The following is a 16,406-nucleotide window of genomic DNA, read 5'->3' on the forward strand; positions in this document are numbered from 1 at the left end:
TGCGCACACACATCTATAAGTTATGGTCGAAAGTGCTTGCCAGATAAAGCATTTGGTGCGAATTCTGACAGGATTTTGTAAACTTGCACAATTTATTGAATATGAAGTAGACGAGTAGGAGCACTTGACGGAGAATATAGAATATTTTTAATTGATTTTAATGGCATTCAAGTGGATGAAACTTCACTGAATTGTAAGTAAAATATGGTGAAATAAAAATAGAATTTCGCAATTATTTAAGGAATAGACAAAGGAAAATTATATGCTACTCTTGTACCTTCTAATGAAGAGGATTGCAGTACGAAAAAATATTTATTGGTCTATTAAGAAGTGGAGTACAAGAAAAGTATTTTAAGCTGCATCAATTGTTATAAATGATTTATTTATGGAAAACAAACTTTTTCAGACTTAAAAGTTGAAATTGATATTGTACATATTGGAAAATAATAATAATCATTACCATCCTTTATAAAGAAGCTTAATGATACAATGAAATAGTTTAAATTAGGGCTACATCGAGATTCATGCATGCAATTTTTTGTCATTGACATCTATCTACTGTCTTATAGTGTTGGTTAACAAAAATTTTATATGCTAGAGTGAATCAATATTTAACATCCAGGGTTGACTAACCGAGTTGTTACGGTTAGGATTATTCAAATTACGGAATTTGAAGATCTCTCTGTAATTGAAACTAATAATAATAAAATTAGACTATTCTTTGGTTTTGGTCATTCTCCTAAGAGTAATATTTTACTCCATTACCAGATAACAACAGCGGCGTGTTTTACATCGGCTGTTATTATTGGGTGTCACAAAAATTTTTCGTCGTTTTTTGATAGTTCTGTGGTTTTCGGTAATAAACTTGATCAACTGATTTTCAGGCGGTCAATTTTTTAACATTATGACATTTTTGCAGAGACCGAAATAATTGGATGTTTGATGGTGTAAGGTGCGGGATATATGGTGTATGCATCTAATCTCCTCAACCGAGTTCCGTCAATGAAACACAACTGATTTTGTGTTGTTGTGTTGTCACTTTTTTCTAATACTGTCATTCAAGCCGAAAGTTTTGAACAGTAGAGGACTTAATTAACAGTTATAGCTGAAATAGCTTACAGTAGACAATTCTTTCCCAATCCCACTACGCGTCAACCTAAACTCGTTTGCCGTTAATCTAGGCTTTGAAGTTGTCCTTTAGGAGTGGATGGAAAAATTTAAATAACATGTGTGTAGAAAATTTTTAGGTGAATATTACCTTCACAAGTAGTCTTTAATCGACAATTTGCTTTATTTACAATTTATAAAAGTGGCGCATTCAGTTTTCCAGACCAAAAACTTTTCCAAACCAATATATCACCGATTTTTTTTTTATTTTATAAAATGGAACGCATGTAAGGAACATTTCTATCTCATTTTCTTTTGAATTATCCACTTCAATCAAAGTCCTTTAATTTTAGTTGTTGCACTGACCAATTGTTGCGCCTGGACTGTTATCTTCCTTCGCTTAATTAAATAATAAATGGAAATTTCCACGTTCTATTCATGTTTATGAATAATCAAGAGGAAAGTAGCACTGAGTTTATGCAGATAAAGGATAAACTTTTGCCATTTCATGCTGTTTTTATCTGAGTTGAAAATTCTTTTATTAGTTTATTTAGTAAATGAATTAAAAACATAAAAATTTATGAAATACATCCATATTTTTATTACAAGCTTACCGAAAAAATAAGCAATAAAAATGTGTCTACGAGCGAAATGTGGATCCGTGGATTCGTAGTTGGAATAACAGAAATTTTCATCATAAAAACATGTGAAAGACACAGTGAAAACTGGTCTGGAGGCAACACGTTCCCAGCGAAAACGCCAAATACCAGAAAAGTATATTTTCAGCCTCAGTTTTACGAAGCACATAAAACGGCAGCACGTGAGGGTATAAGTTGCGCCGGGCACTGGTACCAGCGTCTGCTGAAGGTGCCATAAAATCGGATTAAAGAATTACAAATGAGAATTTAAATGCGTAGCCCTCAAACTTGCACTTACATTTTTATGCGGATTTCACTTATGTTTTTTTACTTTGCCTTTGAGAAAATTTTAACATTCGTTTTCTTGGTTGAAGGCTACTTGTTAATTCGAGGGACTCAACAGTTGTTTCTGCTGAAATTCTTGGCATTGCTAATTGTTAGCTGCAGCACGTCACCGGGCAACGAATTCCCAATGTGAAGGAAGCCCTATGAGTTCCACATGTTGCAAGGTGAGCTTGCACTTAAATGCCAGACCAGACGTAAATGCACGACTAATTATTTTTCCAACTGAAGGGTTGCGATATGATATTAGGGTGTGCCAACCATAGTAAGGGCAAGATGTATAGCATTTGAATAATCATTCAGTGATAAGTTCAAGTTTATATTTTTCAAATTATTTATAGCAAAAAAAACTGAATGCACTTCTTAATTCATATGTAGACATTGCATTTCTACGGCTTTACGGATACGCATATAATTCACATTGGCCTAATTATTTTATTTGAATATTTGTAAGCCGTTGGAAAACGACATATGGGCATCTATTCAATGACGTCTTATTATAAAAAATTAAAAAATATTTTTGAAAGGATTCACATTCTTGCTAAATGCTGAAACATTATAAATATATAAATTTTTTGGGGAGTAGTGTTTTAAAGAAAGATAGTATCTTACGCTGAGTGTAGCTAATCTGGGACTGGATAAATTACGTGCAATTCAAAAACTTCGCTTGAATCCTTGAATCTGGGTAGTCCATTTTGTGGACTACATATCCTTACGGGTTAAACTTAGTAAGTAATATGATCGCGATACAATTGATTTTTAGACCAAAGCAGCGAATTTTCAGGACTTAAACCGGACAATGATAGTACCCGATCGGAGACTGGATTAATCAGGTGCAATTATAAAACTTATCTGATTATTTTTGGATCTTAGTAGTCGATATAGTCGATTATATGGATACGAATATCTCTCTACGGGCTAAACTTTTATTATTGTTTATTGATGAAAGATGAATTGTTTTATTGTTAAAAGATGAATAATGGATTTGAGTTCATAAGTTCATCGTAGACATCTTGCAATTATAAGTTGAATATATATATGGATTATATTTCAATATATGGACTTTATTATTTCGGAATTTGTAAAAGTGCTGACGAGTGATAATGGCAATGTAATAAAAAACACTTGACCATAAGCTGTGCGGATGGTGTAAATAATACTTTATTTCAATTTTTTATCTGTAATATTTTTATAATTATATTTAATTTAATATTATTTGGATAAGAATAATACCTCTACAGTTATGGTATATTTAACGGGTCACCATGGACTGCGTTATCACCTTAACAAAATGGGTCTGTCCGAAAAGATAGATTGTCGAATCTGCGTAGAAGCAGACAAGACTTCTAGTTACATTCTCTGTGACTGCCCAGTCTTGATCTGGGCCAGGAGGAAGTCACTGAGTTGAGAACTACTCTCCCCTTGTGACATTAGGATGTCCTTAACGGCTTTCTGGCTTTCATTCGAAAAGCGAAATGTCTTCTGTGCGGTTAGAGTCTGTTGCAGCACAAAAGATCAATCATAGCCGCAGTGCTCCGCTTCGTTGGAAGCTAGAACCTCGTTCATTCCTATTTCTAGATAAGAATATTTTTCAAATTAATTATTATTTAATGTATATAATTTTATTTGTTATTCTCTATGGGCGTCATTGGAATGAATGACGAAAGATATTTGGAAGCCGTAAAACAGAAAGGTGGGCAGAGACGATGCTGAAATGATGGATGATGGAGATGGAGAGAAAACAAGGATGATAATCTTAGACGCTGAGGAACAGGGATCACAGTTAAAAGCAATGTAATAAAAAATTTAATAAAAATAAAACTCAGATCTATTCATTGAAGTATCTATTCAATCATATTCATTGAAAAATGGCTTGAACTTAATTAGAAATAATTTATAGGTTATTTGGCAGATACTCTCAATGTTTAATTTAATAACTTTAACAAATAATGATAATTTTTTTTATTAAATATGACGCATCTTATGACGAAAAAAAACTATTAAAAGGGTTTGAATAGTAATAAAAAAACAACAACAAAAATTTATCTAAAATTTGGCTGACCACACAACGCTGTTTCGAGTATTGCCAAGTATCCTCATCAGTGATCTGAGGAAATATTCGAATTTTTATTTAGTTGCTAGTCCGTAAATAAATTGTTGGACTGCAAGTCCCAGGCTTGAAACTATTTCATTACTATTGGAACTCTTATATAACAAATAATCTTATATGATTTCATTAGAATTTTTTAAAATAAAGATTACCTGTTACTTAAATATATTCAACCTCTATCTGTCTCAATTTTAAACTCAATACATGTAAGTAGTGTCAAAATTTAGTTTCTCTGGGTGGCAAAAATAGTTACTTAGTATTCTTTGATTGGTTGAGGATGAAAATGTAAATCCAAAAACGTTGAGCTGGAAATTTTTCAAACTTTTATTACTAATTGCCTATCTTGTGTTTGTGCCCTAACAAAAGGCTACCAACGTAACGAAATAAAAATAGTTCGAAAAAAATTCGTATTCGAATTCAATGGAGCTCGGGAGCTCTTCACTAGCTTCACCTCAATTTTTTTCAAAAGCCTCAATGATTTTGTGGTCGTAAACTATCACAAAACAAACAAAAAAAAAGAAGAAAAAAGAAGAAAAAAGAAAAAAAAAAAAAGAAAAATACAGAACAATATTGGAAAAAAAGTGGCACGTAATGGAAAATTGACTTCAAGCGCAGGAAACTGTTACAGAAGTCAATGCGTCTAATGGCGAACCAAAGTTCAGTTTGTTTACGATTTTTTTTGTGTCACGGCCAAAGTTTCGTCGCTGTCGTTCGAGTATTTATGTTTGTCAACCATTACACGAAAATACCAATAAACTGACACATGCCTCCACACAAAGGAGAACATAGTTCGCAGCTTTCATAGTTCAGCAGCGAAGGTACAAACGCGAACATAAAAGGTAAACACTTGTGGCTCCCTCAGTGGCACGAAAATCACACAAATGGCAAGGCTGATTGTGTAGTTAACAGCAGAAAAAGAAGCGTTACTGGGCGAAGGGCAGGAACTCGACTGAGGATATTTCTAGTAGAAATAAGTAAAAATGTTATGATATTTAATTTTTTGCATGTATTTTCATTTGTTTTATTTTGCTTTTTCTTTTTTTTTATTAGGATTTCATAAATCTTAATTTACTGCTCTTGAGTAGGCTCCAGTTAGTCTGAATCCACCACTGCCTCTGACTCTGGCTCTGACTCTGCCTCTGCCTAGTTAACCACAAATCTATTCTTATTCAACTTTGTGGCGCCATTTACAAAATATAGAAGCACACTTCGCACCTCCTGTTGATTCTCCCTAGAAACGTACTCAATGGTGTGTTTGGATGTTGTTTGTTTGTTCAATTTTGTTCAATTCACATCAATTTTTGCATGTATTTTTTCGATTTCTGATGCAATTTTTTATGAGAACACACAACAATTTGCTAATTTGATATGAAAAAATATGAAATATGTGAGCTCGTCAAAATAGGAAAACAAATATTTCAGAAAATATAGATTTTATAAACGTTTACTGAAGGTATATACTACATGTTTAGCATCAGAACTCCTTCAGACATTAGAGAACTCATCCACAAGTTAGTTGTACAGATATATAGTCTCCATGAAACTAGAACACTATAAATCACGTTTATAACCGGTATCAGTAAAGACCCAGTCTTACTGACAGTCTTTGAGTAAGGCGTAAGTGCCTGTCAGGTTATTTTCACTGCAAATGTTATCTACACAGTGCTATATAGTAACATCTAGCTATGCTTTTCGTAATCTTGTTGATCGCATTCTCTAGTATCCTAGAAAGAGATACGAGAATTTTTGTAAAGCCAGAATATTTTGAATCATTTGACACTTCATATAGTTTTTAATTTAAATGTTTTTGGTTTCCAAAAACGCTTAAGTAGATGAGTTTTCATATTCGCCCTTGGCTACTCTTGGATTCACTTTAACTCGTTTCATTTCATGTCTAGAACAGAAATGATTCTATATGTACGCTATTTTTTATACGCTCTCTATTTTGACTTATTGTAAATAACTTCACCTTTTATCCAAAATAGAAATCGATCAAAAAATCTTTGATTGTTATTAGTCAAAAAGCGCTGAATAGAAAGCGGGTTATGTCATTATGTGGATGAAGTTGTTAACCTCATATGTAGCTTAACTAAAATTTGGAGCCCGGAAGTGCAGTTATCCAGTGCATTTTTGTAGTTGCTTTCTGGTATAAGAATAGTCCAGTGGTTAGGAGTTTTCACACAGTTTGGGTTGCCTCAATACTAGTCAGAGTTCGAATCAACTGACTCTCTCTGTTTACAACCTAATTGTAATGGATACTAATTTATAAATTAATGAAGTTAGAACTGATGTACAGGTACCGTAATTTCTACAAACCGGAAATATTTACAAAATATGAAGCCGCTTTAAACATTTATGGCATATCTTTTATACAATTATATCCAAATGTAACTTTTAAGGCAATTTATTTAAAGTTGCTTTTAGTGTTTATCTTCTGGTGGAATCCTTTGTTTCCTGACAAAAAACATGTCTTTCTTTTTAGAGTCTCTTCTTTTTAGTTTTGAAGAAATATTAATATGACAAGACCAGATGATAAATCATAATTCCTTGAGTAATCGCACTTGATCTCACATAGAACAACAAAAGTATCTTTTTGCTTAGCCTGCAAACTGCATTAAGCCACAGCAAATGCTCCATTACCTTCCCGCACTGTTCAATATTCGATGACCTAATCCATTTACCAGTAACGCAGGAACTCAGTAACTCAGCAACTCAGCAACGCAGCAACTGAGCAATTCAGCAGTTATAAAAAAGTGAAAAATACAAGTAAATAAAATTTCGGCAAGTAAATTTGTGAGCCAAAAATAACCAATAACAAAAAAATTAAACCACAAAAGATTGTAAAGCCATAAAATCATAACGACCGATTAAGTTTTCGATATTGTTTTCTATATTTTTGTTTGGAATTATGTTCTTTTAATAAAATTCTTCGCATTGGTTTTTATTTTCCCATTGTTTGCTTTATGACCATTTGTGAGTTTTCTTATATTTTAAGCTTGAAGTAAATAAAAAAATTCCCTCAAAGCAACAATTCCTTTCCTTCTGCACAGGACAGGACAGGCCGGAGCCCACAGCTCACAGCTCACAGCCCACAGCTCATAGCCCAGGTCCTAGAGCACAGCAACAGTTTACCCAACGAAACGAATTGTCGAAAATTGTCCTGTGGGAGTTGTTGACGTTAAGACATTAAAGCACACAATTGCACACTGAAACATTTCACAGTTTAAAATTAACGATTTACCATAAAAATAATCAATCTCGTCGACGAGCTGATTTCCAATTTCTTCTCCTTGGCCCGTACTTCTCCATCTCCTCCTCCTCCTCCTCCTCCTCAATCTCCTGGTTGCAGAGCTGAGCCATTTTATCCACCTAACGTCAAATTGCTTTCCCAAAGTTTTGTCAAATAATGCGATACGCTTAAGCAATTGCAATTTAAGTTTTTCTCTGCGAAGTCGTCGTTATCGGTGAAGTTGTGTAAATCTTAAACGTCTGCCAAACTTCGACTTTATTTTTCCTTTTTTGTGTGGATTTAATTCATTCCTCAATTTATTTTTTTATTTTTTGATGCGTATTAAATAATTTAAGTAAGAAATCCTCGTCGTTGTTTATGACTTGCTTGTACCTTTTCCCAATTTTATTTTTCTCTAATAGAGCATCTAAAATTCAATCGATATGACTTGCAGGTCAAAATATGATTCATTGGTGTGTCTTCCACTTGAGTGAGTTTCTCGTCCAAAAATTAAATGCTGTCCAAACTTTAGCTTTGGGTTGCACATTTAAGGCTTACGATGTACTGTGTCCAGTGGCTCTATAGTTTACCGTTCTGGTTAGTGTCTTATACTTCGAGGCACAACTATACCGCGTATGTGATTGCAAAATAATGATTTATGATGAAAAATATATACACGATGTACCCGTACACTTCATTCGCATTCATTATATTCGAAAAGGAAGCAAGTGATGAGGTTGTGAGCGGCCAGCTAGTGGCCAACGAATGCCTACTGCTGCCAACCTAATATCTACACCGCCTTCCTACCACCAACGAGCGATACCGGCAATGGCTCGGGCATCAACAGTGCCAAAAATGAAACAAAGATTTATGGCGTTTCGGGCGTGTTCCTGACACATTCACTTGGCAACTTGATTGCCGCCAGCACAAGCGTATAAAGCATACAACTTGAACTTATTGGTTCAGTGCGGCCAGTTCGTCTTCTGCTTTCATAATTTCCACTGCTACCACTACTACCACTTCGACTACTGCTACTACTTAACGGCAACTCTTCATTCCCTGCTGCCTTGCTAATCCAGTTTCGTCATTCGCCATTTACTTCCGTTCTAACTCGTTTCAAGATTTTTTGACACGAATTATGTAAGTTGAACTACGAGTAAGTGGAAAATTTTCAAACATCATCATCATCATCGTCAACATCAACTTCATCAAAGTTTTTCTGACGCCATTATGAACTAGTTAACTGACCCTTAATTGACATATAAAAGAAAAAAGATTAAAATATAACAAAAATATTAAAAAGGGAAATCCGAGAAAAGAAGAGGAAAGCTTAAGGTCGCCAATTCATTGATCACTTAAACAATAATTAAGGTTGCCACTACGAAGTTAACAGATTTTGATTAGTTTAATTTTAGCGCACAGTGGACGAAGAAGAAGAAGAACAATTCTCTCCTGACCTCCCATTGCTGAATTGATTAAGATTAACTTAATTGGCTGAATAAAAAAAGTGTGTGTTCAGTGAAAGTTTTTTGCAAGAACTATGGCAAAACCCACTTAGACAGAAATTAATTTCAATCTTGCCAAATTTTATAATTTTCTATTGACCAATAAATCTGAAAACTTTCAGTTAATAGAAAGAAAGTATATATTTTAATAATAAAATTTAACACAAATGTATAAATTAATATTCGAAAATGGTTTTGAACTTGGGTCAACATATCGAATGTATTTACTTCACCGATCTCAGTAAGATATTTCTCTTCGTTCGCTAGTTGGTTGGTTAATGACAAGACTTTCCTTGAGTTGTCCGGTTGTCTATTAAATCAGCAAAGTAAAATTATGCTGTGCGGTTTAAGAACATTCAAACAATATAGATTTTAGTTAGCTTCCTAAGACTATTGAAGAGCGACTTACCTATGAAAACTATAAACAAGACATGAATAGAGAAAATGGGAAATAATTTATTTCTTTTTGGTAGCATCTATGACAGTGAATATTTTAAGGGATTTCCAATTATGCTTTTCAATAGGTCAGAATTCAGTAAATACTGCCATCTGTCTACAGAGATCCTTTTTAATTGCATTGATTGGAGAAAATATTTGATTCAGATTTTAACCCAGCTATTATATCGGTTAATAACCTAGATATAGGTTGTCGCCTTTGGAGGTATTGGATGTTCATGTATGTAGAACTTCTATATCATATATATACTTTCTAAACGTACTTAACTGATGAATATGCTCATTCGTTTTAATGGAATGCCTTCTCTTTAGCAAATGCAGTATTTTTCCGTAATTTTAATATTTCAGCCGTCCATCACCGTTTCAGTTTATTTTAAGAGAGTCTCTTCAGATTATCATGATGATACCCATTAGCTCCTCTAAAAATAAAAATGTGTTGCATAATATTATTTTGTTGTTGTATTGCCTGGTATATATTTCAAAGGAATAGAAGCCATAACCTTTAGTGATATAGAACTGTCTTCGTCTTTTTTCGAATTCATTTGTCAGAAGATGTCCATTAATTCCATATAGTAAACACACTTATAGACAGAAAAACATAGAAGCATGAGAATCTAGAAAATGATTTTTGAAATATTTTTTTCAAATCCTAATTAAACATGGGATGTAACTACTTCTAGTGAGTTGAACTATTGACTGACCTAGAAGCTATATATGAGAATGAAAAATAATTAATTAAATCTTTACTCTTTTTGTAATCTAGTAGAGAAGCGGCATAAAGGCCTTGAGTAACTTTATGTTCTTTTTACATTTGCACAGGATCTTTAATTCTATAATAACTCTAATTCGTTACACAATACGGGTAGTCTTTAAGGGTTATCATTTACTCGCAAAATAGCCCATTGCGGGTATCTTTATTTGAAATCGATTTGCATATCGAATACGCCAAACTAAATAATTTGCAAAGATTATTATAGCAATTCCGATATTTTATAAGAGCAAAATTCAAATTAACATTGCATTTGATAGGACAGATACACGCATACGTGCACACTACACAACTACATATAGATAAATACAGAAATGTATACACATGCCTGTTATGCCTGTTAAATTGTATTTTATCGAAGCAAATGAAACAAAATTTCGAATGAACAAATCGAACTGGGGCTCCCCGGGTGGGTGAGAATACATTACTTCGCTGTAACGACGCCTGGTGTTGTGCTTAGCTTACGAGGATTTAGTCGGTACAAGTGCTGGCATGTCTCAGCTGTGAAAACACGGGTATGAGCAGTGCACCGAGCCGAACGGAACAATGGCGAGGCTATAGACAGTTGAGGGGTATTCACGGAATAGAACTTTCATGTTATTGATACTCCAAGTGCATTAAATGTTTTTAATGGCACTCAATACTCAAAAGAATTGAAACGAATTAAACGAGTAAGACAGCGGTGCCAGCTCCAAGAAAAGTCAACTTCAAGAAAGAAAAACTTTAAATTCGTTTTTTCTTGTAAATTCAAATATTTTAAGTTTAATTTATTGCTTTTAATTTCATTTTTATTTATAAATGTTAATTTAACCAAAACAGTGAAATTTATTATCTAAGATTCATATATAATGTTTTTCGTTCGAACTTTTCAATTTGAAATTCTAATTTAAAAATATTTCTGGATGTACAATTCTTGGCTTCAAGTGATATATTTACTAATTACATGTATAATTATTATCCAGTGTGAACACTGCTAAAAGATTTTTTATTAATTGAGCTCAAAAAGGTTCTTCGTGCTGCAATCATTATCTTTATAATGCTTCTTTAATTTCAAATATCATGAAATATTGACTATATATCAGTATAGGAGCTACTTTACCGACAAATGTAATTGACTAGAGATAAATTCACTAAGCTTACTTAAAAAAGAGTGTTATTAACTATAATCTCTCTTCTTATGTTAAAGCATTAAACTAAACTCAAGTGTTAACAATGTCCCAACCTATTGAAAAATAAACTCCTATATTGGAATCTCAAGAACTTATTATGAGTTCTTCTTGGTTCTTCTTAATTCTGTGTGAAAATAGTTATAAATAATATAGTTCGTTAAGTTCTTGTTTCGGGCGGACGGTGTGATTTCTTAGGATTAAGTGTAGAGTCTATAAAAGCAAGTTTGATCTCTAAAAGATGAACCTTGTTTTTTATCATATTTTTGTGACAACGATAATAATGTTTATACTGTAAGATTTAAGACAATTGGATGTTAAGAAGCCATTTTAACAGCTTGAAAGTTAATTTGGACTTTCTTTTTTATGTATTAGAAACATGTAACTCATCTAAGTTAATCTCCAAATAGGAGATGTTGCTGAAGTGTTGAAACCGTGTTCATTGCAATTGCTGGTGAGGTACGTCTCTTAAGGGTGTATGTGACATTCACTGATTTGATATAGCATACGACTAGTCATTTTTCCAGCAAAAGTGATATAAAAGCTGTCTTTCAGCTTTCAAGACACTTTTATGATTACTTAGAATTACACTGCCATCGGCAAGAGTTAAAGCGACGAAGACAATTACTTGTGGGAATGCCTGATATATATATTTCAAATATAATATGTTCCCGAGAGTACTGCCTTATGACACACTAATATTAATATTCGTATTTACCTATTTTGATTGCAGATAGGCTTTCAACACTGGTTGTATATTGTGACTCCTTTTTGGAATAAGCCCAGCATGCTGTCTGGTAGGCAAAAATGTATAGCTTTCAACGTCCAGATCCGCATTTATGGAAGAATACTTGATAAATTAGTGCGATGACTAATATGCAAAAAGAAAGATTCAGTATTTAAGAATTATTTTAATAAAAGGCTAAGAAATTAAAATATAAAAACTATTTGTGTTTAAAATATTTTGAGGTGGTTATTTAAATTTAAAATATATCCAACATCGGAAACGAATTTTGTCCCAGTTCATTGTTTTATTTGATATATTCTTTCTTCTAGTTCCTTTAAATTTTATTTAACAGTTTTAGTTAACTAATAACTTCCAGGTATGATATTCGCTACTTCTGAAATATCAGAAAAATGATTGCCTTAATTTATATAAGGAATATCGTTTCTATCCTTTAAGTTTTTTGCTGTAGCATTTTTAGCATTCACTAATTTTATTTCATTTTCAATGCGAATATCCTTTAATATATAATTAGCTATAACAGGCTGTTGCGTATTAACTACAGTAGACTCAGTACGAATCATGTCAAGGTTTTCGTTTTTTTTTGATTGTCTATTTATTGCATCATTCTGAGGTATATACATTTCCAAAGCAGACGAATTGAGTGGTTCTATATCACCAATTGATAGTTTGTTTAGGTTATTAATCTGTACGTTTTTGATTGTATCTTTGCATATGGTAGATGCACGTAAATTCAGTTCCTCCTCTGCAGTAAATTCAATGAGACTTTTTTTAATACAAGTATCAGTAGCTTCTGTAACCAGGTTGTCAGTTATTAATTCGCAGTACTCAGCAGACTCGGAATTATTCGTTGTTTCCGAAACCGGTATGACACATGATACTTTATGTATTTTATGTGTATTTATTAATTTTACAGGACTTGAAAAATCAATCATATCAGATTCAGTTGAGTTTAGTATGTGGTACTTACTACTTTCATTGAGGTTATTATCAATGCCATACACATCAATTAATTTTGTGGTTATGTCGTGTTTATTCGCAATTGTAGGATTTAATATGCTACAACCAACAGTCTCATTAAAAAAATTTTCAACATTTTTGGTAATCTCATTTTGGGTAAGGCAGTCAACAGTCTCATCCATATCAATCAAGCTTGCATGTGTGTCTTGTTCATGAGAACATCGGTTCTCTAATAACATTGGGATATCCTTCAATAAAACATTTTCTTTTGTATATTGCTCTGCATCTACTACATTTGAAAAACTATCAGGACAAGGATTAATTAACTCTAAACTTTCATTACAATGTATGTTAAGTTCCTTGTTGTTATCTGAGTGACTACATATTCCAACCTCTATGGTTGTATATGATTGTTCAGCAATGAATTCTATTTGCATTGTCTCATCAATCCATGGAATGTTTATATCCTCAGTCTTTGTGTAATTGATTGTGTCTTCCTGAGTGGTAGATACAGACAAATCAATGGCACTGCCAAGTTCATTTAACGAATTTATCTCGGCAGCAATTTCACTTGTTTTGGTTAAAGAATTATCTACTCTGGAAACTTTTGCAACGAAATTATCAGTTGGCAATCCACAAGATCCAACTTCAGATGTTTCATAAGCATTTCTATGTTGTGTAGAAATACGTTCTTCATTAAAGTAATTATCAAATTGAGATATATCAATCAAAAGATCACATACGTTTATATTAATTGGATCCATAGCATTGATTTTGCTGTAAGCACTTCCATCGTCTGTTGTGCTAGCATCATAGACTAATAAGTCTAACTGAGCATCGACTACATCGCTTTCATTACGGTTATTATCAGCCTGATGTGTATTAATCAAACCTGTGGATGTACATTGACAAATTGGTTCAGTTACATTGTGTAATATATTGACATCTTTAGCTGGCGAGTCCAAAAAACTGGTAGTAACATATTTATCATAAATGGAATTGTCAACCTTAAATGGGTTAGTCGATACGGTGCCCTTACTTTTATTTGCAAAACTGGAGATATCTTTTAACGGAAAACTAACCACCATATCTTTTGGTGTATTAACCATAAAAGGATTGGTGTCATTACCAGAAGTAAAAGGATGATCGATACAAGTTGATTCGGTGGGCGGTGCATTATTTTTATCTAAACAACTTTGTATTGTAATTTTCTGAGCGTTATGCGATTTGGTAAGAGATATATTAAAATCTTTTGGGTCATCAATCCAAGGAATATTTAAGTTATCAACCTTCTTATAGTTAAGTTCACTTTCTTGATTGGCTGATGCGTGCAAATCTTCATCGAGCACTGGTTCATATATTGCACAATTCTCAATTTCAAAAACACTTTTTGTGACAACAGCATCTCTATTATAAAGAACTTTTGGAGTCGACTTGCCAATTTCTAACTCACTAAACTCTGTAGTATTAGCATTATCGTTTATATCAGATTTGGGTGCAATATATTCCTCTTTAGGTGCTCTAATTTGTTTTATAGGACTACACATATCATTAACAATCGTATCGTATCGATGTACTTCGCTACCATTCATATAGTTATTAGCTTCATATTTATCAAAGAATTGTGTGGATATAGCTTGTTCTTTCGGAACTACCCCATTTTGATTCTTGTCATAAACTACACCATGTGCCATGTTTGAAACATCAATAGGTTTCAGCTCCCCACATCGAATACTATCACTTTCACAAAGACAGCTATTCGCATTACAGTTATCGAATAGGCTTCTGCATGAGCTTTTATCTTTTGGATTGATAGCATTCAACTGATATTCGTGAGCCTCATCACGTGAAACAGTTTCAGAATCTTTGGCTTTCAGATCTTGAGTAGCAGTTGCGGTATCAAAGTGACCAATAATTCTGATAACATTATCATGAACTTCTACTTTTACGTTAGTACCAGAAGTGGCTGCCTTGAACTGTTCATCACTGGAGGCTAGGTTCTGACGAAGGGCTTGAGAATTGTCTCTGGCAGTGGTAATGGGTTCACTTGGATTATTGGAATCCCTTCTGTCATAAAAATTATCTGAAATGTAAAAAATTGTTAATACTTTTTAAGTAAAGTGACTGATGAAAAATAGTTGATACATTGAAAGTTTACAGGTAAAAGTTTCTACACTGTGATGTCGGTCGGATTTTCAGAAAGATTAAAGTTAAAATTAAGGGAAACAGCTAAATTTCGTAGTAAAATTAAAAGAATTGAGCAATTCTTTGTCACGTTATTAGTAATAGATTATTAAGCATTTAATATAAACTTCCGAAATGAGTGTTTAGTCGTCTCCTTTAAATACTTACTCTGTCTTTTCCTGTGCAGTAGTGTGGCTCCTTAACTTTACTTACCAGATTCAGAATCAGAGGAAGGCTCCGACTTTAACATGTCAAGACAACATATATAACCACGACAGCACATACTGTTTATGGAGATTAATCTTAGGAGACAGTAACTTTTGGAATTATTTTTGCTAAAGAAATGGTTCAAATTTTTAAGTCAGATTTTTTATAAAAACTAAGCCTATTATGATTTAAAATTATTTGGATAAAATAAAAAAAGATATATTATTAATGTCATGGCATGTTTATATTTTGATTAGTGCAAAAAATAAAGCTGAGGAACAGGAGTTTCTATATATAGTGTGTTAGTGTAAATAACAAGCTCTTATACCTAAATGAATTTCTTAAATGATATTATGGATGAGATAGTAATATGTTTTATTCAATTTTCTGCATATGAGCTAACTCTTTTTTTAAAAATTCAACTGTAGGCTTCATTTTGTAATCTTTTTTAATAAATGAAATTATAGACACTTTCTGTAACACACTTTTCAAAAGGCTCTAGAAGACAAATCCACTCAGTAAAAACAACAGTTTTAGTCCTGCTGACAATGAAGAGGCTCTTTTGTATGCAACTTAAATTAGAATTCTTTACTTCAGAAAATATGAAAAGCAAATATACAACAGGAAAGAAACAAAGAAAAAATGGTATATTAAAAAATGTATATGGACGTATATATCCTTGTGTATCCTTGTGCCTGCATAGCATGTGTGTAAATTGCTGCAACTGCACGTGCATGAGCATCCGAGTTGGGTGTTTCGAAATGGCATCAAGGACCTGGCACAATAACCACTCAAGCTGACTTGTACTTTTGCTTTACATGCAGTCTTTTCTATTTTCAGATATGTTTTCTTTAATTTTATTTCAGCTTTCATTTTTCCTTTTCGAAATTCTGTTTTTCAGCTTTTCCGTGGAGCCACTTTGGCGTCAATGGCAGAATTTTTGAGTGCCTTCGTGTAGACAAACTTTTACTTTTCTGCACTTTTACTT

General features: G+C 33.0%; 1 protein-coding gene across 2 annotated transcripts; it reads right to left on the reverse strand.

Annotated features, from left to right (window-relative positions):
• Positions 1 to 12,258: 12,258 nt before the first annotated feature.
• Positions 12,259 to 15,539, reverse strand: LOC119672248. Of its 2 annotated transcripts, XM_038083258.1 has the most exons (3): positions 15,425 to 15,539; positions 14,067 to 15,110; positions 12,259 to 13,919 (listed from the first exon to the last, which is right to left on the reverse strand). In XM_038083258.1, exons 1-3 carry the CDS (start codon positions 15,492 to 15,494, stop codon positions 12,469 to 12,471), a joined length of 2,565 nt encoding a protein of 854 aa, XP_037939186.1. In that variant the 5' UTR covers positions 15,495 to 15,539; the 3' UTR covers positions 12,259 to 12,468. The 2 variants fall into 2 exon arrangements, with proteins under 2 accessions (XP_037939186.1, XP_037939185.1); XM_038083257.1 differs by having other exon boundaries at positions 12,259 to 15,110.
• Positions 15,540 to 16,406: the final 867 nt, after the last annotated feature.

The sequence above is a fragment of the Teleopsis dalmanni genome, chromosome 1, assembly GCF_002237135.1.
Source record: "Teleopsis dalmanni isolate 2A chromosome 1, ASM223713v2, whole genome shotgun sequence".
Lineage (NCBI taxonomy): Eukaryota > Metazoa > Arthropoda > Insecta > Diptera > Diopsidae > Teleopsis > Teleopsis dalmanni.

What these genes read in the sequence shown, in the direction of transcription:
- LOC119672248 (XM_038083257.1), bottom strand. Translation starts at nt 15,494, where the DNA reads ATGTGCTGTCGTGGTTATATATGTTGTCTTGACATGTTAAAGTCGGAG. An exon ending in TTCCTCTGATTCTGAATCTG is followed by an intron (nt 15,111 to 15,424) that starts GTAAGTAAAGTT and finishes TTTACATTTCAG; the next exon opens with ATAATTTTTATGACAGAAGG.